The sequence below is a fragment of the Cotesia typhae genome, unplaced genomic scaffold (genome assembly GCF_013202065.1).
Source record: "Cotesia typhae breed Kobodo isofemale line unplaced genomic scaffold, CoteBio_Ctyphae contig_11, whole genome shotgun sequence".
NCBI classification, from domain to species: domain Eukaryota; kingdom Metazoa; phylum Arthropoda; class Insecta; order Hymenoptera; family Braconidae; genus Cotesia; species Cotesia typhae.
In genome coordinates this window covers 1461761-1486788 of record NW_027423711.1, presented here as the reverse complement: position 1 = coordinate 1486788, position 25028 = coordinate 1461761, and the positions used below count along the sequence as shown (strand labels likewise).

Sequence of the window (25028 nt, the reverse complement as noted above, 5' to 3'; positions counted from 1 at the left end):
AATTCGAAGTATCCCCTTTACATTTCAATTCTCATCTATTTTTCACGTTCTAATATTAAAATGCTATATTTTTCCGTGTAATCATACTTCTAGCGCCATCTCTCGTTTTTTCTCGCAACTTCGTTACTATCTGTTTTAATGGTAAGCAGATTTTCGGGATTTTGGCCTTCGGGAGAATGAGCCTCACCCAAAAACATTGGTCCAGTCGAGACTTAGTCAGTAAAGTCAGTATGGCTTTACATGTGTTCGGAATGTTAATAGTGCATACAACTGTAGACACGTATTTAACGTTGACGCATACATGCTCACATCTTATCAAATTCATTGTGAGCCAAAGATCATTTCAACTACCGAAGTTCAATCATTAACAGTTACTCGCTAAAAAATAATACTCAGTGTTACTTAAGATATTTAATTAAATTATCTTTTTTGTGCAAACAACTGACGCTCCGACTTAATAATATTTTATTGTAGTATTTGATAACAATCAATATACTCCAAGATTTTTTAGTTTGTCAGAACGTGTCAAACGAATGCCGATAGTGGCATTGTTAAATGATAATTGATAATTCAGAATGGCAACTCCCACAAACAACCGGAAACCTGGAGTCATAATCTTAGGAGGTAACTTACATATGTATTTATTATTTTTCAAAATTTTTTTACTATTACACTAATATTTATAAATATATTTGACTCGTTTATAACACTGTAAAGAATATGTTGAATGACATTTTTTTTCACAGGATGTGGTTTCATTGGAAGGAACCTTGCGGCTTACCTGGTAAAAAAAGAACTAGTTTCTTACATTCGAATAGTAGATAAAGTACCTCCACAAACTGCTTGGCTTAATAAAAAACATCAATTAATATTTGAAAATCCAATAATTGAATTCAAAAGTGCTAATCTAATCAACCCCGGTAGGATATTCAACTTAAATAATTATAAATAATTTAGCTAGCTCAGACAGTAATTTATTGAATTAATACTAATGTGTTGTATTTTTTAGTTTCGTGTCAAAATGCTTTTGTTACTGATAACCCGATTGATTATGTTTTCAATTGTGCGGGAGAAACTAAGAGCGGTCAAACAGATCCTGTGTACCGAGAAGGTATTTATAAATTGAGCATCAATTGTGCTCAACATGCTGCAAAACTTGGTGTCAAACGGTTTGTCGAAATTTCGTCGGGTAATATGAGCTCATCGGAAAAGGTAATATTAATTAATGAAACGAAGGTTTAACTTTTTTTTTTGTAAATATTTACAAGTGGGATCAACCATTGTCATTTTCATTTTTTTGAACGAAATTTCTATTTGATTTTATTGATATTTTTTTTTTTAATACATAAAAAAATTAACAATTAAAAAAAAAAGTTGATCTTCACAATTTTAACAATTTATAAATTTTTTCGAAAATTGTGATATTCGACTTTTTTTTTTAATTGTTCGTTTTTTTATGTACTTTTCAAAAAAAAAAAATATATCAAAAACTTCAAAAAAGACAACGTAGAAATTTTATCTAAAAATATGAGAGCCAAAATTTTTTCCAACTTTTAAAAGCTATCGAAATCTTTATTTTTTTCTTTCACGACATTTTTAATCATAAATACGCCATAAAACCAAGAAGAATTAAAAAAATTTGAAAATGTTAATGTTTCACCTAGTTATGGCCCAAAATGAGTTTGACCTCACTTGTAAATTATTACCTTTTTTTTTTTTTTACTAAAAACTTCTTCAATATTCTAATTCTGTGCTAAATCAACTAATTAAAAAATTGAACATTCTGAGTCATTTAATATTTCATCAATTTTGTAATTCTTGAAGAAAGTTTCATGAGTTTTTATTTTAGTATAACCAACTCTATATTTCGTGACGAAAATTTTAATATCTGTTATACTAAAGTCAATACTATCACAGGAACTCCAAAATGTCATTGCGCTATCTCAAACATAGATAAACATCTGGCACTGACAGTAATTTTTTACTTTAATGATAATTTTTTTTTATAAAATATTCAAACTAAAATATATATGTATATGTATATATAAGTTTCTTTTTACACGATATACTTTTAATTTAACGAAAGTTTTTTATCAATAGAAATATATGATAATCTCGTATCTAATATAAAATTATTCATAAATCTTATAATTGTATAAATAAGCTATTTTTCGGTTAATATATCTATATTATTAAGAGAATAAGAAAAATTTTGTGTCCAGGATAGTCATATTATAAAATCGGTTCTTTTAGTTAAATTTAGTGTCATCGCAAAGGTCTTGAATTGAATTTGTGCCTTTTCAAGGTTTCATATCATTCAAACTGATAGTCAATTTGTTATGATAAGTATTTGAGCTGCATTCGAAAATTCTCTATCCCTTTATTTGATGATTGACATTTTTAATTTTCCATTATTTTTGTTTATAAAAAACTTCAGTATTTTTTTAGAATTTCCTGAAATTTTCAGTGGCATTTTTTTCTTTCTGTTTTTTTTTTTAGAAACGAAAAAGAAATTTTTTTTTAAACGTTTATTTTTTCTTATACCATTAAAAATTTTTCAGCAGATTTAGAAAACTTCAAAATCCGAGAAAAAAAAATAAAAACAAAAATTCAAAGTGACAATCATCGATAAGATTTGATTATTGTCCAATAAAGTTAGATCAAAAATTAAAAGAAGCATTGAATTATTTTTTCGTATTTTTTTCCAAAATTACATGCAAAAACAAAAAAACGAAATTGTTGTTCGGTCCATTTTGGAGCAACGCATGAACTTTCAAAAATTTTGGGGCAATTGATTAAGCGCATAACTTGTCTGAATTTATTTTCATTTACACAGTAACTAAAAATATTTTTTATTGACTGATTTATAATCAGTAGACTTGAATGGAATGTTGATTAAACAACAATTTAATTTCACAATAAATTAAATTAAATTATATAATTTTAGGCTCCCCACAAAGAAGATGATCCAACAGATCCATGGACATTCATTGCCAAGCATAAATTACAAGTAGAAAATGATTTGAAGAACATTCCAGGACTTAAATACACAATACTCCGTCCAGCAATTGTTTACGGAATAGCTGATAAGAGTGGTCTAGGTAATATAAGTTATTTTAAATTTAATCAAATGTTATTTACATAAGTAAACTTTGTTGAATGGTTTATCACTAAATAACTATGTAATTTTTCAGCTCCGCGTCTGGTCGTTGGTGCTGTTTACAAATATTTAAGAGAAATGATGAAGTTATTATGGGGACGAAATCTTCATATGAATACAGTTCATATTATTGATGTTGCTAGAGCACTATGGCACGTAGCTACCAGAGATGACACTATTAGTCAAGTTTATAATGTGGTCGATGAAGATGATTCAACCCAAGGTTCTATAAGTGCTATGGTTTCAGAGTTATTTAATATTAACCATGACTATTGGGGAATTACACTTTCTAAGTTGGCAAAGGTAATTTTTGTTGAGTAAATTTTTTAAAAATAGTCAATAAGTAAGTTAATTCAATTAATTTTGAATAGATGGAAATGAGTACAGTTGTTGAAGAAGTTAATGATAAACACATGGGTCCGTGGGCAGAAGCTTGTAATAAGGATGGTATAGAAAATAGTCCTTTGTCGCCATACATTGATCAAGAGTTGCTTTACAACAAACATCTTTACTTAGATAATGGAAAACTGTTGAAAACAGGGTTTAATTATAACTATCCAAAAGTTACCAAGGAATTATTGAAAGAGGTATTATTTGAAAAATATTTTAAACTCGGTTTATTTTAAAAGTCACCCGCTAAAGTGTTTAGTATTCAAAATTAAGGGATTGCATGGGTTTCCTCCGGAAAAAAATGGCCTATTTTCAACAATTTTTTTTTTAATAGAAAAAATGAAATATTCTATTTAAACTTTTTATTGTCTTAAAGATACAGGTTTAATAAGGGATTACTGAAATTAAAAAAAAAAAAATATTAAAAACTCTGCTATTGTGACGTCATTTTTGGCGAGCCCTCGGAAAAAAAGATGCGTCCGCGTGATCAGCAGAACTCCTAGCAGAATTATTTGAAGTGGAAAAAAAAAAAAAAAAAATATGTGGTTTAGTTAAAACTTCAAACTAGGTCTTGAACGAAGGAAAAAAAAATGAAAATTGGATTTTTGGCAGAAGTTTTTACAAAAAAATTAAAAATTTGTCTAAAATTTCGTGGAATTTTTTTTTTTAAGTAGTTGTAATTGAAAAAAAAAAAAAAATCCTTCGTTCCAGACCTTGTAAATTATATGTCGAAGATCTGTCTAAATTTTCATCAAGATCGGTTGAGTAGTTTTCGAGAAATCTTGGGTACCGTCTTTGAAAACATAGTTTTGAGAAAAACGCGTTTAAAGTTTTGAGGGACAATTCAACAGTGCCTTGAGCGCGTAAATTTTTAAAACTGTATCTCTGAAACTATTATTCGGATCGATTCGAAACTATAGGACAACATTCTAGAGATGTTATAGAATTTAATAAAATATTTAAAAAAAATCGATTTTTTGAAACTGTGAAATCTATGTAACCCCTTAAACTGACAAGTGTAAGAATACTTTTTTTTAAGTATAAATTTAAAACAATTTGAATATTCATAGTTTTATCATATACATTTTTTGTTGCAATTTTCATTGAATAATTTATTTATTTCAGATTCTCGATGACTATGTAACGATGAAAATCTTTCCACATTCTCTAATGCTGTAAAAACTAGATAAACTGCCAATGCTCGATGATGCAATAATGACTATTCCAATAAGGCCTAGAATTATAAATTTTAGATTCTTATGTCTGTCATAAAGATATGAATTTTCACCTCGTGCCTAATATTTTAGCTGATTTATACATTAGACTAATGCGTTATGTACTTCATTGATATTTGGCAATTTATTGATATTTTTTCATCAATAACTATTGTAAATGACTCAATTTAAAGAAGACATCACGTTGCTAAGAATCAACAAAACTTTAACTCAACATATAATAAGTAATTTATTGAAATTTATTAGGTAATATTAGATGAAATGAAATGATTTTCATAATAAAATGTTTACTAGAAGTCAATGTCAATCTAATAAATATGAAGAGTCTGCTACTGTATTGTGATAAACAGAGGAACGCACGTACTTAACATTCATCGCCTCAAAATTCGATAGATTTAATCTAGTCAAGAGGCCTAAAAAATGAGTTTAATGAATTTGATCATTTAAAATGACATGACATTCAGTGTAAGCAAAATAATATCATTTTATCTAATTTTTTTTAGATAATAATATAGATTCTAAGTGCTATTTGCACAATTTCTTAAATAGTGTATTAAGAATATACAAAGTCGTTTTTTTAAAACTTTGTAGACCTTTTATAAAGATAATTTACTTAGCATTCCAATTTTGAGATAAAATACTTTTAACGTGATTTATAATAGATTTATTCACGATATAAAATGCGGAAAAAAAATATTAAAAAATTGAGTGAGTACAAATATTTTTATTAATCATGATTAAATTGTTACTAAAATTAATGTAATGAAATTTTTGATGTTGTTACATCGTTAAATTAAAATTGTATTAAAAATATTAGAATATTACATAAAAGTTAAACAAGCAATACGCATAATTAAATCGAACTGACAGACAAACTTTCCATATAAAATTTATTGTAATATTTATTAAACGTGGTATGCTACCATATTTTGATAATAAATTTGCTCATAGATCAATAAAGTTTCATTCATTATTTTTTCAATTAACCATTTCAAATGACCTCAGGATAAATTTCTAGTTTTTAATAATATTCATGAAAAAATAAAATAAATAAGTTTCAATAATTTAACTTTTTTTTTTGCTTTTGTCATTATCATGTAATAAATTCAAATAATATTAATGTTAAAATGCACTGGAACATTTACCTGAGCATCCAAATTACTATCCTAGCGGGCCTTCAATGCAAGATCCAACAAACAGAAACGGATTAAACAATTTACGATTCGTTAAGGGGGTATTTTAATTTAAAGACACAAATTTCAGGTGTTATTCTAAACTGTATTAAAAAAAAAACTAAGCATTTTTTTATCATTTATTTATTAATATGTTAAAAATGTATAAAAAATTAATCTAAAAAAAAAATTCAAAATTTGAAAAGTTAGGGGCTAGTACAGTGGGGGAAAAAAAAAAAGGAAAAGATCTAGTGTACGCGAGATCTTAAGTTCAACAGAATTGATTTATTTGAAATTTTGTGTGAACTTTTTCTATAAATCTCTCGATGTCCCTTAGCAGATTTAAAACTAAATTTTTTTAATATTACACAAAGTTAAGATCAAAGTAGAAAATCAGAAAGACCAGTTGAAATATATTAAAAAAAATTAAAGGATTTTATTTATACACAAGTTAAAAAAAAAAATATAACGAAGAAGATAAAAATAAAACTAAAAATAATCAAAAGGTTGAACCGAAATCCGTAACTTTAATTTTTAGTCCTGGGTACAAATTTATAGGACATGCTCATTTCTCTGGTCGTAAGTTTAAATATAAAAAATTTTATTGATACCAGAATATACAAAAATTTTTAAGTTGTAAGGTAAAAGACCCAGTTATTGACACTTACAATTTTATTTTAGTTAAAAAAAAATAAATCAACTCTAATAAATGAATAAATATAAATTTTAAGATAATAAGGTTTAAGAGAAAATTTTAATTTTTTAATTAGAATAAAATTGCAAGTGTCAAATAACTAGGCCAGTGTCAATAACTGGGTCTTTTACCTTAATGCGGAGGCACCAAAAATGGTCAAACGATTGATTTTATTAGATATCCCTTTCTTATTAATTGATAATTATTAATTTTCATGGAGAAGTGAATGTAAAATATTTAAATAAATATTAAAATCGACTCGTCCAACTGCACATTTGTTAAATCTGTTATTTAACTAAATTTACTCAATTAATAATTTTGATATTTAATAAAATTATTCATTTGCTTTTTAGATTTAGGGTTTAAATAAGGGATAAGAAAATCAAAACGTCATAAAAGGCTAAAATTATTAAAAGTTATCGGTATTGAAAAGAATTTTATCTTACTTTTGTAAGTGGAGAATTTTTTACAAAAACTTAATAACCAAATTTATAATATTTTGCTAAGTGAATTTGTTATACACAGAAAAAAAATTTTTTTGAATTAAGAAAATTATAAGGAAGACCGAAGTTATTTTGGAGCAAGAAGAAATTTTCTTGGCTTAAAAAAATTTAACTTCGTTCAAGAAATTTTCAGTCTTCCTTAAGACTTTCTTAATTTAAGAAAATTTACGCTTAACTCAAGATTTTTTTCCTTTCTGTATAAATAAGGATGTTTTTGGTGACAAATTTCACAATTAAAAACTAACAATTGTCAAGCTATTAATATAAAATAAGTATATTTCTTTAAAGTATTACGAATAAAAAACATTTGTAATAATAAATTTGAGGTATAAATGCATTCATGTTACTTGATAAAAAAAAATCACAATAGAAATAATTTTGGCAGTAAGTGATAAGTTATTGTCGATGAAGATTGTAATTTTGATGAGCAATTTTTTTCAGAGCTTCTGTCATCATTTCGCCAGTTTCTCTGACCATGTTCGACAAATCTCCATTTTCTTTTTGAAACAAAATGTGTGGATGATCGAATTCCTGAAAACAGAAGATAAGAAAAGTTACAACGGATACATTAAATGTGATGATTAATATGAAATGAAAAAATAACAAATAAATCATTTGAGAGAAAATTTTAGTTACCACAACTGAGCCAGCATCCATTACTAATATTCTGTCACTGTCCATGACAGTATTGAGTCGATGAGCTATTGTAAGTACTGTACAATCGGCAAATTTGCGTCTAATGGCCTTCTGAATAAACTCATCTGTCCGCGGATCAACATTGGCTGTCGCCTCATCGAGTACAAGAATTTTATTATTTTTCACAATAGCACGAGCAAGACAAACCAATTGCCGTTGTCCGACACTTAAATTGGAACCTCCTTCATTGATATGCTCGTCAAGACCCATGTCTTTTAGCTCAACGTCTTCAAGTGCTAACCAAAGTACATGGTCAGAATACTGTTCAAAAGGATCAAGATTTTTTCTCAATGAGCCTGAGAACAAGAAAGGTTCCTGGGGAATTATACTTATTTTAGAGCGGAAATCATGAAGTCCAATTTCACCGGTATCTACGCCATCAATCTCAATATTTCCCTCAATTTTAGCAAGACGGAACAAAGCTGATATCAAAGAGGATTTTCCAGCTCCGGTGCGTCCGACAACTCCTATCTTTTCTCTTGGCTCAATGGTGAAGTTGAGATTTTTAAGTACTGGTGGTTCAAGCGGCGAATAAGACAAGTAAACTTTTTTAAATTCAATTTTACCTCTTGTAGGCCAGTCATCTTTAGGTTTTTTATTTGGCAAACTTTCAAGAGCAGATTCGCTCTCAATATTCGTATATTCAAGCACTCGCTCCACTGAAGTCATTTGATTCTCCACCTCAGCGCTCTGTCTCATTCCCCACTGAAACATTCCAGTTAATCCGATACTTTGTGTTATCGCTAAACCGACATCACCGCCTTTATACGTATTATTTTCATCGTCAGAAAGTATTAAGAAGCTCATTGTTACACAGGTAACATAGAGAAGACAAAATATATCTAGCCAAAAGCCAAAGGATCGAGACGAAGCAATAAAAATGTACCAAGCCGATGAATGAAGATCTTGATGATGATCAAACTCTTTGATCAATATTTCTTCGGCATTGAAAGACCGAATTGTAGATAGACCATGTAACGTAGCACTCAAATGATTAAATACTGGTGATCTTGTTATACCTTCCAGACGTTTTACGCTACGACTTGTTGATATATAAATCACCCTTAAAATATAAAAAATAATACACACAAGAAGTGTCGGTAATATCAGCCATACATTGGCAATACTTACAACAACTATTATTCCAACAAGTGAAAGACCTATTTGAATGCAATCAATCATGGCCATTGGTAGTAATTCGTCAATAGCACCAATGTCTTTTGAAAAACGATTTAATATTCTTCCTGAAGGATTTGTATTGAAAAATCTCATCGTTGCTCTACTGATATTACGAAACATTTTATCGTGTAATCGTTTAGATGCAGTCACACATAGTTCAAAAAATGCAAATGATCTTACAAGTGATAACACTATCGTTAAAACAGTCAATGCACTGAAAATGTATATGCAGATATATCGGTCGTTTTCAGATAATCCTGAAGTGCTATTTTCAGCATGTAAAAATTGACCAAAACTGAAATTTTTGCTATTATTTTGTTCTAAATTTACCCAGAACGCAATAAAAAAATCGCCACCACTAGCAGCAAATTGAGAACTAATAAACAGTAGGACAATTAACAGAAGTACACAACAGTTTCCACCAGCTTTGAAGTAGGAAGAGTAAACATATCCTCCGATCGATTGATAACTCCGTGTTTCTTCGACTTTTTCAGGTTCTGCATGATCAATTTCATTATTTTTCAATGAACTCAATGAACTAATACTTGTACTACGGGAGTTATTATGACTATTTGATTTATCAAGAGTTTTTTCTTCATCGTTCTCTGAAGCTGACTCAAGAATCCGCCCAAAATCGACTCCCATTTCGACTAATTTATCGTAACTACCCTCTGCAATAATAGCACCATCCTTCATGACAATTATCTTCTCAACGTTACTCAAAAATTGTATCTGATGAGTGACAAGTATTCTAGTTTTTCCATGTAAGTACTTTTCAATGCACTCTTCGAACATGTGTTTACCGACATGAGCATCTACTGCACTCAGCGGATCGTCTAGCAAGAACAGCGGCGCATCAGAGTAAACAGCTCGAGCTAAATTGATACGAGCTCTCTGTCCACCAGACAAACTCACCCCGCGTTCGCCGACGATAGTTTTATCGCCATACGGAAACAGTGAGAAATCTCGCCTCAGTTGGCATACTTTTACAACTTTATCGTATTTTTTAGCGTCCCATGGTCGTCCGAAAAGTATATTCTGACGCACTGAGCCAGCAAACAGCCAGGGTTCTTGACTTGCATAAGCAATTTTACCACACACATCAACAGTACCTGTATGAGCTGGAAGTTCTTTGAGAATGGCATTAAGCAGGCTCGTTTTACCCGAACCAACTTGCCCTACTATGGCTACTAATTGACCAGATTTAATATCTAAATTAATTCCTTTCAATGTATCTTCATCGTCTGGATCCAACCACTTGGCGCAAACATTATTAAAAGTTATCGATCCAAATTCAGCTTTACCTTTCAAATTATCTATTTCAATAGCTTTTTCTTCTTTCATGATACAATCTCCATTTCTTATATCATCAGCCGGTTCAATTTCATCACTCATCAAAAATTTTTCAAGCCGATTTATTGTCACTAAAACTTCAGCCATCTGCGTAATACCTTGTGGAATATAAATAGTCATAATTGATTGTAATACACCGTAATATGCCGCTACCATAAACACCGTTTCGGCAGTCAATTTTTTGTCTGATAATACGTAAGCCAATATAGTAATAAACAATGCTAGTCGTGATAAAAACATTATGAATGACATAGTAATACCTCGTAGAAAAGATGCATGTCTAATAACATTAGTTTCTTTATTACGAATATCTTTTATAAGATCACTGAATGGATATTCCCAAGCGTACATTTTTATGGCTTGAATCCCGCTGACAATTTCGCTGGTAAGATTTACCCTTTTGTCTGTTCGTTTTGCCGTACGTAGTCGTAACGTTGACGATTTCTTCCCAAGCCATCCTTGGAGAGGGATGAAGATCAGCATCAAAGAGACACCAATTAACGCAGATACTCCGACTTCTCGGTACATCATATAAGTAACAACTATAGTGACAAGAGGACTGACCCAAAGATCATGAAGAAATATCGCAGCACTGTCAAATCTATTAACATCGTTCGACAGCAAATTGACAGCTTGTCCAACTGTCGTCTCTTCTAAAGCAGATCTTGATAATTTCAACGATTTTCGGTAGATCAATGAACAACATGCTATGCGTATTTTCATGCCTATGTGAAAAACTGCCAACATATAAGGATGGACTATAAATATGTAGCTCGCCGAACAAAATATCACGCCGCCAGCGTACAGAAATGCTTCCGATTTACTCATTTCTGACTTTGTGAAGTAACGAATGAGGTATGCCAAAGCTATCGGCTGCACCGTTCTGCAAAAAAAAATGTTGATAGTTTATTAATTAGTACAAAGCGACAGTTAATTTTATAAGATGTATAATTATGTATTAAAATTTCTTACCGAATTCCAAGTTCCATTATCATATTAGGAATTGCATAGAGAGCGATTTGACCGGCAAATACTTTAATTAATGCTCGTCTTAAACTAGGAACTTTTTTAAAATTAGTTTTTTCATAATTTTGAATCTCTTTATCCCACGCTTCTGCTAATTTGTCTCCCAATAAACTGCTTTTATGTTCGTTCAACGGCCTGAAAAGATCCCCGACTTCTAAATCCCGCTTGTATCCTTTCCAGAAAATTTTCAGGACCCACCTTTATAAGAAGAAAGAAATATTTTTATACTCCAATATTTAAAGTCGAGCTTTTATAATTAATTAAGGGGGAACACCACTGTGATGATCGATAAAAAGAGGTGATTTTCGGGAATTTTTTTGACAGAGAAAATAAAGGAATTTGGGGATCGGATTTTTTTTTATTTTATTAAAGGTACATTAAAGATTATTTTCCTAAATTTTTATTAAAAAATATTTAATTATTACAAAGTTATTAACAGTTTCGTAGAGCACTAGAAAAATTTTCCCCCTCCATGGTCGGTTCGATAACTCAAAAACGGATCATCTGAAAATAAAAGCCCAAATTTTTTTTTAATCAGTAAGAGTGTAGTTATCGTCGCACATACGGAATTTTGAAAATTTTCATTTTAAAAAAAATAGCGACTGACTGAAAATTTTCTCACGATTCTTACAGTTTTTTTTTTTTGTTTTAACCCGGCTAAAAAAATCTTTAAAATAAAAATTTTTTAAATTCCATACGTGCGACGATAATTATATCTTTACTGATTAAAAAGCAATTTGAGTTTTTATTTTCAGATGATCCATTTTTGAGTTATCGAACCGACCATGGAGAGGAAAATTTTTTTCTAGTGCTCTAGGATATTGTTAATAACTTTGTAATAATTAAATATTTTTTAATAAAAATTTAGGGTAATAATCTTCAATGTACCTTTAAGAAATAAAAAAAACCGATCCCCAAATTCCTTTATTTTCCTTGTCAAAAAAATTCCTGAAAATCAATGACACTGAAGTTAGCAAACGCTTGAAAATGTTTGATTTTTTTTTATGAATTAAATTACAACTAAAAAGATATTTCTAAAAAATTGCACTTATAGTTTTTCAAGTTTTTTAAATGTGAAAATTATTTTTTTCATTTTTTAAGTGAAATTTTTTTCCAAAAAAAATTTCTAAAAATTTAAAAAAATCACCTCTTTCTTTCGATCGTTACAGTGGTGTTCCCCGCTAATATACTTACGCAAACGTTAAAGAACTCAAAAGACTGGCTCCTTCTCTGGGATTTTTTTTCTTTTCGATGTTAACTTCCGAATCCATAATTTGATTTGCTTTAGCTGATACACAATAAAATATTTACAAACACTTTATCTTGGACACTATAAAATAAATAATTACACTTGCGATTTTAATGGGGAAGAAAAAAAACAAGTATGTTAAAAAAAAAAAAAATTAAATCAACAGTAAAACACTCCTGCTAGTGTCGAGCAATGTCTATGACAAATATAAAGATTATCATAATTGATTAATTTGTATTTTACATAGATAAATTAACTATTTACTAGAATTCTTTAGATTATTTTAATAATTAAAATATTATAACACTGTACATGTTTGAAAATAATCATAAAACAAGTTTCAATCACAATAATTCACTGTTTAATTGAAGTAATTGCTCTGACTTGAACTTTATCAGTAAAACTCCGTTGACACGACCGATGAATCAAATAACCTGACGCGACTGCATTTTTTAAAAGTGAAATATAGTATTTCAGTAGACTAAATAATAATCTAAAGAAGCCTTACATAGTTATCTATAATTTTTATTATAAGGTAATGAATTGCCACCTTATAACCAAGCCGAAGACGACTGATAACTCATCAACTATTATTTATCACATGGATTTAAAATAAAAAGATAAAAGGAACATTTCGCAAAATTGTTTAATGAGCGATAAGAATCAAGAAACAAATGTTCATGGTGGGAGTTAGAGTCTACTTTGTTACAATTAAAAAAAAATATTTTTATATCATCTGAAGTTTATCGTTCGGTAAATTTTTACGTTATGTCACGCAATCCAGTCACACTGATTAAATATTATTTCGTGAGGATAATTTTACCTATCACATCAGTCTAATTAAACTTTTTTATCACTGAAAGTATCTACGAAATCTCAACCACTTATTTATCACGTTGTTTTAAATAAAATTTAAAATTAAAAATTTTTTTTTTAAGTATCCTTTAATTAAGTAATTTTTATCAGATACGATTATTTAAAATTGAATTTTTTATTAAATATTTTGGCGATTAAAAAAATAATTTCGCATAAATAATAATTTTGCTGTTTAACTGTAAACACTGAACCGACTTATACAATTTTATAATTCGATCTTTCAGATGGTTCATTAAACTCATGGCATGCTGGTTACTCGGTCGCAGACCCTCGGAGGGGATCCGAAAAGTACCGATGACATCCGACGTTTGGATTTCAAATCCAACCCTGAAGCATATGGAATAAATATATAAATATTTCCATACAGTACGCTTTACGACTCAACTAGCAATACTTTCTGTAGACTAATTTGATCCTCAGCAGCAAATTGAATCATCGAATATCTTTTCCATAATCACAATTGTTTCCGACAATACTTTATCTGAAAAAATGAAATTGTGAATTACAACAGAGGAAGTTAAAAAAAAAAAAAAAACAAATTTTACAAATGAAAACAACGAGGCTAAATATATCTGCTGGCAAATATTTTTTTTGTATAATCATCTTCTTTTTTACGACAAGTTTAATTTACTTAATCTGGGTAGTGTTTGTTTTGTCATAAATATCTGTAAAATAAAAAAAAACATTGAGTACATAGATAATAAAAAGATTTATTAGTGTCTATATTTATTCAAGTAAGTGTAAGTTACGAACTTGAACTTTAGAGTGAAAGGATAAATTGTGGTGCAATAAATTGCTCGCAAAGTTCGTGATTCTGTTTGGCAATATTTTGTAGCGCCTTTATCATTGATGTCCCAGTTTCTTGGATCAGCTTTTTAAATTTCCATTCTCATTTTAAAGCAAAATATTTGGATGATCATATTTCTGAAAAAGAAACAGAAAGAATCAAATTTATCGTGATTAAATAGTAATAATTGGAAAAAAAAATAATTGACACAATTAAGCTAACGTCTGATATTTAAAATCTTATTACTATCCATGACAATACTAAGCCGATAAGCTACTGTAAGTACTGTGCAATCCAAAATTTGGGTTGGATAGCTTTTTGGGTAAATTCATCTGTTCGTGGATCAACATTGATTGTCGCCTCATCGAGTACAAGAATTTTATTATTTCTTACAAAAGCACGTGCAAGACAAACTAGTTGTCATTGGCCTACACTTAAATTAGAACCTCCTTCATTGACATGACCCTCAAGACCCATTTCTTTCAGTTCTACATCTTCCAATGCTGACCACAGAATACTATCAGGATACTGCTCAAAAGGATCGAGATTTCTTCTCAATGTACCGGAGAACAAAAACGGTTCCTGAGGAATTATACTTATTTTGGCACGGAAATCATGGAGTCCAATTTTACCGGTATCTATACCATCAATCTCAATGTTTCCCTCAATGTCAGCAAGACGGAATAAAGCTGATATCAGAGAAGATTTTCCAGCTCCAGTGCGTCCGACAATTCCTATCTTTTCACGCGGCTCAATAGTAAAGTTGAGATTCTTGAGTACGGGTGGTTCTAGCGGTGAATAAGACAAGTAAACATTTTTGAATTCAACTTTACCTCTAGGTGGCCAGTCATCTTTAAGCTTTTTATCTGGCAAACTCTCAAGCGCAGATTCGCTCTCAATATTTGTATATTCAAGCACTCGCTCCACTGAAGTCATTTGATTTTCTACCTCGGCACTCTGTCTCATTCCCCACTGGAACATCCCAGTTAATCCGATACTCTGAGTTATTGCTAAACCGACATCACCACCTTTGAGCCCTTCATTTTCATTGTTAGATAAAACTAAAAAGCTTATTGTCACACAGGCTATGTAAATAAGGCAAAATATATCAAGCCAGAAGCCAAAGGCACGAGATGATGCAATAGAAATATACCACGCTGACGAATGAAGATCTTGATGGTGATCGAACTCTTTAGCCAAAATTTCTTCTGCATCAAAGGAACGTATTGTCGGTGGACCCTGCAGTATTGCGCTTAAATGATTAAATACTGGTAATCTTGTGATACCTTCCAGTCGTTTGATACTACGACTTGTTAATAAATAAATTACTTTTAATTGATTCAAGAGAAAAATTCTTGAACCAAGAAAATAATTTTGAAGAGGGTAATTGTCTTGAATCAAGACGAAAATTTTTTAAATCAATTAAAATTTCCTTAAATCAAGAAAAATTTATTAGTTTAAGAATTTTTCTACTCAAATCAAGAAAATTAACTTCTTCAAAATTATATACTTGATTAAAGAATATTTTTTTTTCTTTGTAATTAATCTGATACTCTATGTAATTGTCAAGCCTACATCACTGCCTTTGTAGATATAATTCTCATCAGAAAATAATAAAACACACAGTTATACATAGACCAAAAAATGTAGAAGATCCCACGAGCGTAACATTATTGTTAAGACAGTTCAAAGTTAAGACTTGAGCAACAACAGCTGTAAATATTGACCAGGTTTAATATCTGAATTAATTTCTTTAAATATATCTTCATTATCTAAATCTAACCACTTATCGTAATTTAATTATTACCAAAAGTTATCGACTCAAGGTTAGTATCAATCTTCAAATTATCTATTTTGTTATAGCCTTTCGGCGATTTCTTTTGTGATTTTAATCTAAACTTTTTTTTTCTTTTTTTTCAATCAGTTGAAATTTCATCATTCATTAAAAAAACTTCAAGTATTTTCGTGACACTAGTACTCCAATCAATCGTGTACTATCTTGTGAAGCATATATAGTTGAGAAGTTCATTTTCAAAGGGGTATCTTTTCATTTTTGATTAATCGAGACAAAAAAATTGGTTATCTCTAATTATAAATATTTTTATTGAACTTTTTTAATTTAGCTATGAAGTGCTATCGGTCATAAAGCTACAATTCGATTCTCATTTAGAAATCTTTATAATTTTCCAAGTAATTAATATTTAAAAGTTAAAAAAACTGCTCTTCTAAAATATGGAAAGATACCCTTTTGAAAATCATCTCCTCAGTTATAATTAATTATGAGATCCAATAGTATGCCATTACGACAAACTCCACTTCGGCTGCCAATTGTTTATCCGAAGATCCATAATCTATAATAATCTATATATATATATTCAACCCTAAATACAATGCTAAAGATAAAACCATTATTAATGACATCGTGATAGCTTCGACGAATATTTCCCATGATGTCACTAAATAGTTGTTCCCACGCGTTTATTTTTATCGCTCGAATCCCACCAATAATGTCGTTTGTCTGATATACCCGTTTATCTGTATGCCTTGCCGTACGTACTTGTAATGTTAATGACTTCTTTCCAAGCCATCCTTGAAGAAATATGAAGAACAGCATCAAATAGATACAAATTAAGGCAGCTACTCCAAGAAGTTGTTCTTGGTACATTATATAAGTAACGACTATTTTAACAATAGGACTTATCTAAAGGTTAAGAAGAAATAAAAGAACATTATCAAATCTGCTGACATTTCTCAATAGCAAATTGACTACTTGACCTAACTGTCGTCTCTTCTATTGCAGATCTTGACAATTTCAACGATTTCCGATAGATCGATGAACAACATGCTATGCGTATTTTCATACCTATGCGAAAAACTGCCAATATATAAGGATGGACTATAAATATGTAGCTTGCCGAACAAAATATCACGCCGCCAGCGTACAGAAATGCGTCCGATTAACTCATTTTTGACTTTGTGAAGTAACGAATGAGGTATGCCAAAGCTATCGGCTGCACCGTTCTGCAAAAAAAAATGTTGATAGTTTATTAATTAGTACAAAGCGACAGTTAATTTTATAAGATGTATAATTATGTATTAAAATTTCTTACCGAATTCCAAGTTCCATTATCATATTAGGAATTGCATAGAGAGCGATCTGACCGGCAAATACTTTAATTAATGCTCGTCTTAAACTAGGAACTTTTTTAAAATTAGTTTTTTCATAATTTTGAATCTTTTTATCCCACGCTTCTGCTAATTTGTCTCCCAATAAACTGCTTTTATGTTCGTTCAACGGCCTGAAAAGATCCCCGACTTCTTAATCCCGCTTGTATCCTTTCCAGAAAATTTTCAGGATCTACCTTTATAAGAAGAAAGAAATATTTTTATACTCTAATATTTAAAGTCGAGCTTTTATAATTAATTAAGGGGGAACACCACTGTGACGATCGAAAAAAAAGTGGTGATTTTCGGGAATCGATTAATACTTACGCTAACGTTAAAGAACTCAAAAGACTAACTTCTTTTCGGGGATTTTTTTTCCTTTCGATGTCAACTTCCGAATCGATTTTTCAACTTTTCGAAATCACTATTCATCATTCACAATGAAATTAATAATTATTTATAATTATAAAAAAATTTTCAGTAGGTCAAACAAACAATAAAATATCTATAACAAACATAAACATATATCGTACCTGATTAATTTGTATTTTTCATAGACATGTTAAATATTTACTGAATTTATTATTAAGTAATTTATCAATTACTTAAATAATAAAGAAGATTCAGTAGGCTATACATCTTTGAAAACTATATAAAAATAAATTTTAATAAAAGCAATGTACTGTTTTAATGAAGCAATTGATCTGACTTGAACTTCATCAGCGACAATGTTGACAAAACAGATGGATGGAATAGCCGGGCGCGATCGTGTTTTAATAATAAAACAAAATTAATAAAGAATGAAATGAGGTATTTCAGTAGAAATACCAAATAATTATTTAATGCAACAATACCTTACATAATTATCTATAAATTCATTGTAAGTCCACTAATCCTCGGAAATTGTTGCATTAGGAATTTTTGAAGAATTTAAAATTTCTGCCTGTAATTGGTTTTTTAATAAAGATTTATAAATTAATGCTTAGATTCAATAATTTACAGTCGATAAATAAATAAATAAATAGCTTACCCTAATCCTACCTCATCTAATTCCTTAAACTAATTCTTATTATTATAACTATATTATAATTTATAAAAACTAATTCTAAAATGCTCACTTAAATTTATAAAACCTATAAAAACTTACTTTAATTTATAAAAAAAAAAAAAAAAAAAAAAAAAAAATTTATAAAATTGCTCACTATTAATGTAATTTTGCAAAATTGTTTAATAATCGATCAGAATTGAGAAATAAATGAGGAGCTGAGTTTCAAAGGGGTATCTTTTCATTTTTGATTAATCGAGACGAAAAACTGGTTATATCTAATTATAAATGAGAGTAAATTTAGCAGACAGCTAATTTTTGAGAATTTTTAGATTAATTTGAACTTAATGGTTGTAAAAAAAAATCTAAAAAATTACATAGAAAAAACTTGTAAAAATTTCCATATGCATTTTTCTATACTATTTCTTCTGTAACAAATAAAATCCCTACAATAAAAATACATGAGAGTGTGAAATTAGTCAATAGTCGAAACTCGCAAAAAAATGGGACCTGATTCCTTATTGGTAAAAATTAAGGCGCGCGCGTAGCGCGCTATTCAAATTTCTAGTGTTTATAAATTATTGAAAAATTATCAGATGTCTACTAAATTCACACTCATAATTATAAATATTTTTATTGAACTTTTTTAATTTAGCTATGAAGTGTTATCGGTTTTTTTTTTTTTTAGAAATTCGATTCTCATTTAGAAATCTTTATAATTTTCCAAGTAATTAATATTTAAAAATTTTAAAAACTGCTCTTTTAAAATATGAAAAGATACCCTTTTGAAAATCAGCTTCTCAAATGTTCATAGTGGGGGTAAAGGCATATAATTTCTGTAATTCATTTGTAATTATCTTCAGCAACTTACCGTCATCAAGGTAACGCGTTCATTGAGAAACTAATCTAAGTCAGTCAGAAAATTTGATGAAGGTAACTTGCAAATTGCAAATTTGATTATTATATTATAGATATAACTGACTGCAAAAATAGAACAATCATCTAAAGAATCAAAATATAAAATATAACAGATACAATGCATGAAAACACTTAAATTTTACAGATGAAAGCAACGAGGCTATTACATCTGTCGACAAATATCTTCATTTAAATACATTCTTGGTTTTTACGTCAAGTTTTATTCACTTAATTTAGGCAGTATTTGTTTTGTTATGAATATTTATAAAAAATACATTTAGCAATTAGACAGTAGTAAAATGTAGCGCTTTTGATGTTTAGTTAATTAATCAGTTGCAAACGACTGCTCACGAAGTTCATAATTTTGTTTTGCAACATTTTTTAGCGCTTCGATCATTGATGTCCCAGTTTCTTGAATAAGATTTGATAATTTTCCATTTTCATTTTGGAGTAAAATGTACGGATGATCAAATTCCTGAAAAAGGAACGAAATAAATAAAATCTATAATGACAACGAGTAAATAATAAAAATTGGAAATAAAAATAATAATTACTACAACTGAACCAGCGTCCATGACTAATATCTTATCACTGTCCATGACAGTATTGAGTCGATGAGCAATTGTAAGTACTGTGCAATCGGCAAATTTGCGTCTAATGGCCTTCTGAATAAACTCATCTGTCCGTGGATCAACATTGGCTGTCGCCTCATCGAGTACAAGAATTTTATTATTTCTCACAATAGCACGTGCAAGACATACCAATTGCCGTTGTCCGACACTTAAATTGGAACCTCCTTCATTAATATGCTCGTCAAGACCCATTTCTTTTAGCTCAACATCTTCAAGTGCTGACCACAGTATATTGTCAGAATATTGTTCAAAAGGATCAAGATTTTTTCTCAACGAGCCTGTGAACAAGAAAGGTTCCTGGGGAATTATACTTATTTTTGAGCGGAAATCATGAAGTCCAATTTCACCGATATCAACGCCATCAATTTCAATATTTCCCTCAATGTCAGCAAAACGAAATAATGCAGATATCATCGAGGTTTTTCCAGCTCCGGTGCGACCGACGATTCCTATTTTTTCACGTGGCTCGATGGTGAAGTTGAGATTTTTAAGAACTGGTGGTTCAAGCGGTGAATAAGACAAGTAAACTTTTTTAAATTCAATTTTACCTCTTGTAGGCCAATCATCTTTAGGTTTTTTACTCGGCAAACTCTCAAGAGCGGGTTCGCTTTTAAGATTCGTATATTCAAGAACTTGCTCCACTGAAGTCATTTGATTCTCCACCTCCGTACTCTGCCTCATTCCCCACTGGAACATTCCAGTCAATGCAATGCTCTGCGTAATTGCCAGGCCTACATCACCACCTCTATAAACATTATTCTTATCATCAGAAAGTAATAAAAAGCTCATTGTTACACAAATAATGTAAACGAGACAAACCATGTCAAGCCAAAATCCAAAAGCTCGGGAGGACGCAATATAAATATACCACGCGGATGAATGAAGATCCTGATGATTATCAAACTCTTTGATGAGTATTTCTTCGGCATTGAAAGACCGTATTGTAGGTAGACCCTGCAATGTAGCACTTAAATGACTGAAAACGGGTGATCTTGTGATGCCTTCTAGCCGTTTTACACTACGGCTTGTTGAGACATAAACAACTCGCAGTCCATAGAACGTTCCACAGATTAAAATAGTAGGAAGAATAAGCCAAACATTAGTTACACAGATAACAACAATGATACCAACGAGTGATAACGTAATTTGAATACAATCAATCATGGCCATTGGTAGTAATTCGTCAATAGCACCAATGTCTTTTGAAAAACGATTTAATATTCTTCCTGAAGGATTTGTATTGAAGAATCTCATGGTCGCTCTACTGATGCTACGAAACATTTTATCGTGCAATCGTTTAGACGCAGTTACACACAGTTCAAAAAATGCAAAGGATCGAATTAATGTCATTACTACTGTAACCACAGTAAATCCTGTGAAAATGTATATACAAATATCTCTATCGTCTTCTGAATAAGTTGTTTGATTCGACTTGCCCAGTAATTTACTAAACGAGAAATTATTACTGTATCCTTGTTCAAGGTTTACCCAAAATGCAACGAAGAAATCGCTACCGCTTGCAGCTAGTTGAGAGAAAACAAAAAGTAGCATTATTATAAAAAGTATACAGCAATTCCCACCAGCTTTATAATAAGAAGAATAAACATGCCCTCCGATGGATCCACGGGATCGGAACTCCTCTACTTCTGTGGGTTCCATTTGATTTTGTTCTGTTTCATTGGTCTTAGAAGAAATGAATGAAGTCATACTGCTTCGTGAATTACTACGGCTGTTTGATCTAATAATATTATTTTCGTCATCGTCCTCTGAACCTGACTCAAGTAATCTTCCAAAATCGACTCCTATTTCGATTAATTTATCGTAACTACCTACAGCAGTAATAGCACCGTCCTTCATCACAATTATCTTCTCAACGTTAGTCAAAAATTGTATTTGATGAGTGACAAGTATTCTAGTTTTGTCGTGTAAGTACTTTTCGATGCACTCTTCGAACAAGTGTTTACCGACATGGGCATCTACTGCACTTAGCGGATCGTCTAGCAAAAACAGCGGCGTATCAGAGTAAACAGCTCGAGCTAAATTGATACGAGCTCTCTGTCCACCAGACAAACTCACCCCGCGTTCACCGACGATAGTTTTGTCGCCGTACGGAAGCAGTAAGAAATCTTGTTTCAGTTGGCATACTTTTACAACTTTATCGTATTTTTTAGCGTCCCATGGTCGTCCGAAAAGTATATTCTGACGCACTGAGCCAGCAAACAGCCAGGGTTCTTGACTTGCATAACCAATTTTACCATTTACTTCAACAGTACCCTCGTGAGCTGGAAGTTCTTTGAGAATGGCATTGAGCAAGCTCGTTTTACCCGAACCAACTTGCCCTACTACGGCTACTAATTGACCTGGTTCAATATGCAAATTGATTCTTTTCAGTGTATCTTCACTGTCTTCATCGAACCATTTAGCATGAAAATTTTTGAACGTCACAACACCATTATCTTTTTGGATATTTTCATTTTTATTTAAATTTTTACCGCTTCCATTATTATTTCCATTATCCAACTCGATTTCTTCATACATTAAAAATGTCTGAAGACGTTTCACAGACACTAACGCCTCAGCTACTTGTGCAATTCCTATAGGGAAGAATATTGTCATTATCTGGCGTAAAATGTTGTAATACGCTACCACCATAAATACTTTTTCAGCAGTAATTTGTTTGCCTGATAACACACAAAATAATATTGTGAAGAATAGCGATAAGCGTGTTGCAAACATCATGAATGACATAGTGACACCTCGTAAAAAAGACGCGTATCTAATAATACCCATTTCTTTTTTACGAATGTCTTTTATGAGATCACTGAATGGGTGCTCCCAAGCATACATTTTTATAGCTTGAATCCCGCTGATAATCTCGTTGGTTGAATGTACTCTTTCATCAGTACGTTTTGCTATATGTAAACGTAGTGTTGATGATTGCTTTCCAAGCCACCCTTGAAGTGGAATAAATAATAGCAGTGACGCAACTCCAATTATTGCAGCTACACCAACTTCTTGATACATCAAATAAGTTATAATTATTGTCGCAACAGGACTTATCCATAGGTAGTGAACAAATATCGCCGCTACGTCAAATCTAGTGACGTCGTTTGACAAAAGATTCACCGCTTGGCCTATTGTCGTCTCACCTAAAGCTGTTCTTGATAACTTCAATGACTTACGGTAAATCAGCGAACAGCAGGCTACGCGCATTTTCATACCCATGTGAAAAATAGCCAACATATAAGGGTGTCCTACGAATATATTTATCGCTGAACTTAATATTACACCACCAGCGTATAAAAATGCTTCTGTTTTACTCAATTCTGATGTTGTGAAGAATCGGAGCAGCCTTGCTAGCGCTATTGGTTGTAGCATCCTGTAAAAATAAGTTTAATTTTACAAATGCTTTGTAAAATCTTACAAAAGCTTTATAGAAAACGTAATAAAAAGTAAATGAAAAAAATTTGAAGCTGAAAGAGAATCACTTTTTCAAGCTGCAGGATCACTACAAAAAAAATAATAGAAGATGTAACAACTCCAGAAGAAAAAGAAGAAATATCACTAATAACAATAGAAGCATTTAATGTTATACAACATCAAAAGCGGAAAAACCAATTATAAATTTGGTTAAAAAAATGAAGGGATTTATGGATACACAAGGTAAAATAAATTATAAAAAAATAATAACCAGAAAACTATAAAAAAGAGGGAAAAAAATAAATCTCATAATAATCAAAAGGTTAAACCGAAAAAACTAAAACTTGTCACTGTATTTTATGATGCTAGTTATGACATTAAAGTTTTTTATTTCTTTTATCAAAAAAATTTATTTCAAAAAATTATTTTAAAAAAATTGTATTTTTTATTTTTTTTTAATTTCTACAAGTCAATTTTTTTTTATAATTTTTTTTTTGCCATAATTTATTTATTAAAAAACTCTTAAAATTATCTGTTAATTTAAATTTCATGTGCTGGTTACAAATTTATAAAACGTGCTCATTTAGCTAGAAAATTTAAAGATCAAAAGCTTATAGGAACTTGTCTTCTTATGGCTTGAACCATGAGAATGTACAAAAATAATAAAGTTTTTATTATAAACGAGTACAATACTTCTTGAGTTTGTTCAAATTGTTTGGCTAAAGGTAAATTTCAACGTTTAAAATATAAATCTAAAAAATGAGCAATCTTGTACAAACTTAAATTCAGCTAAAAGGATGTATTTTATTAGCATAAATAAAAAAACAAAATCATCAATTAGAAGTAGTTTGAAAATACTAGTCGTCTACGAAAAAAATAAGCAAATACTGCTAGCATCAACAAAAAGCAGGAAAAAAGCAGATAACAAAGATGACAACAAACGAGAAGAAAAGTGAATGTAAGAAGTTACATCCGATGTAAAGAAGAAACTAACAAAAAAATAAATCAGTTGGTTTTTGTCATTGACTATTATGGCATTAATTACTAGGAAACAATTCAATGACAATATCAAACCAATTGATTTATTTTCAACGTTTTATTCAAATTAGCTACCTTCATTTTTATACCGGATGTCAATGATATTTTCAACAAGTAATAAACAACTAACCTTAGAACGAGTTCCATAACAGCTAATGCAACTCCATAAAGAGCGATCCGTGGGCCGAAAACTTTAAATAATAATTTTTTTAAACTAGGTGTTTTTTCTACCTTATTATCAACTAGTTTTTCTTTGTCTGACTGTACTCGCTCTTTGTTAGATTTTTTATTAGCACTGCATTTTTTGACTTCTTTTTCCCACGCTGCAGCCAACTTATCACCTAATAAACTGCTCTTATGCTCTTTCAACGGCCTACAGAGATCGTCGATTTCCAAGTCTCTTTTGTATCCTTCCCAAAAGATTTTTAAAGTCCATCTACAAGAGTTAAATTATTAATGTAACTTTGTAAAGAATAATAATATATTACTT

At 30.4% G+C, this 25028-nt stretch overlaps 4 protein-coding genes and 1 long non-coding RNA gene across 7 annotated transcripts; 2 read left to right on the top strand and 3 right to left on the bottom strand.

Moving 5' to 3' along the window:
- Positions 1-295: 295 nt before the first annotated feature.
- On the top strand, positions 296-5745 carry LOC141525885 (uncharacterized). 2 transcript variants are annotated; one of them, XR_012478916.1, is made up of 8 exons: positions 296-624; positions 747-920; positions 1010-1212; positions 2948-3101; positions 3195-3463; positions 3532-3747; positions 4676-5009; positions 5080-5745. XR_012478916.1 is itself a non-coding variant. In XM_074240578.1 (7 exons), the coding sequence occupies exons 1-7, from the start codon at positions 576-578 to the stop codon at positions 4727-4729; spliced, it is 1119 nt and encodes a 372-aa protein (XP_074096679.1). In that variant the 5' UTR covers positions 296-575; the 3' UTR covers positions 4730-5745. The 2 variants fall into 2 exon arrangements, 1 of the variants encoding a protein (XP_074096679.1); XM_074240578.1 differs by having other exon boundaries at positions 4676-5745.
- A 467-nt stretch (positions 5746-6212) lies between these two features.
- Positions 6213-13760, bottom strand: LOC141525856 (putative multidrug resistance-associated protein lethal(2)03659). Its single transcript, XM_074240535.1, has 4 exons — positions 12603-13760; positions 11355-11606; positions 7791-11265; positions 6213-7685 (listed from the first exon to the last, which is right to left on the bottom strand). The coding sequence occupies exons 1-4, from the start codon at positions 12677-12679 to the stop codon at positions 7551-7553; spliced, it is 3939 nt and encodes a 1312-aa protein (XP_074096636.1). The 5' UTR covers positions 12680-13760; the 3' UTR covers positions 6213-7550.
- LOC141525925 (uncharacterized) lies at positions 11124-14081 on the top strand. The gene is made up of 2 exons (XR_012478924.1): positions 11124-11237; positions 13758-14081. It is a non-coding gene; the product is annotated as an uncharacterized LOC141525925 (long non-coding RNA).
- A 659-nt stretch (positions 14082-14740) lies between these two features.
- On the bottom strand, positions 14741-16985 carry LOC141526619 (putative multidrug resistance-associated protein lethal(2)03659). The gene is made up of 2 exons (XM_074241666.1): positions 16848-16985; positions 14741-15559 (listed from the first exon to the last, which is right to left on the bottom strand). Exons 1-2 carry the CDS (start codon positions 16983-16985, stop codon positions 14741-14743), a joined length of 957 nt encoding a protein of 318 aa, XP_074097767.1.
- Positions 16986-19429: 2444 nt separating this feature from the next.
- LOC141538058 (putative multidrug resistance-associated protein lethal(2)03659) lies at positions 19430-24816 on the bottom strand. Of its 2 annotated transcripts, XM_074259339.1 has the most exons (4): positions 24669-24816; positions 20900-23459; positions 20003-20839; positions 19430-19923 (listed from the first exon to the last, which is right to left on the bottom strand). In XM_074259339.1, exons 1-4 carry the CDS (start codon positions 24683-24685, stop codon positions 19774-19776), a joined length of 3564 nt encoding a protein of 1187 aa, XP_074115440.1. In that variant the 5' UTR covers positions 24686-24816; the 3' UTR covers positions 19430-19773. The 2 variants fall into 2 exon arrangements, with proteins under 2 accessions (XP_074115440.1, XP_074115430.1); XM_074259329.1 differs by having other exon boundaries at positions 19431-19923; positions 20003-23459.
- Between the last annotated feature and the right edge of the window lie 212 nt (positions 24817-25028).

Bases quoted from the DNA above. Each gene is read 5' to 3' on its own strand.
- LOC141525885 (XM_074240578.1), top strand. From the start codon at position 576: ATGGCAACTCCCACAAACAACCGGAAACCTGGAGTCATAATCTTAGGA. The intron at 625-746 runs GTAACTTACATA...TTTTTTTCACAG, and splicing joins TGGAGTCATAATCTTAGGAG to GATGTGGTTTCATTGGAAGG. The intron at 3,748-4,675 runs GTATTATTTGAA...TATTTATTTCAG, and splicing joins CCAAGGAATTATTGAAAGAG to ATTCTCGATGACTATGTAAC.
- LOC141525856 (XM_074240535.1), bottom strand. From the start codon at position 12,679: ATGGATTCGGAAGTTAACATCGAAAAGAAAAAAAATCCCAGAGAAGGA. The intron at 11,607-12,602 runs GTAAGTATATTA...CTTCTTATAAAG, and splicing joins TTGAGTTCTTTAACGTTTGC to GTGGGTCCTGAAAATTTTCT. The intron at 11,266-11,354 runs GTAAGAAATTTT...TTTTTTTTGCAG, and splicing joins ATAATGGAACTTGGAATTCG to AACGGTGCAGCCGATAGCTT.
- LOC141526619 (XM_074241666.1), bottom strand. From the start codon at position 16,985: ATGTACCAAGAACAACTTCTTGGAGTAGCTGCCTTAATTTGTATCTAT. The intron at 15,560-16,847 runs GTATATCAGACA...GCAATACTGCAG, and splicing joins CAAGGCATACAGATAAACGG to GGTCCACCGACAATACGTTC.
- LOC141538058 (XM_074259329.1), bottom strand. The intron at 19,924-20,002 runs GTAATTATTATT...TTCCTTTTTCAG, and splicing joins TGGACGCTGGTTCAGTTGTA to GAATTTGATCATCCGTACAT.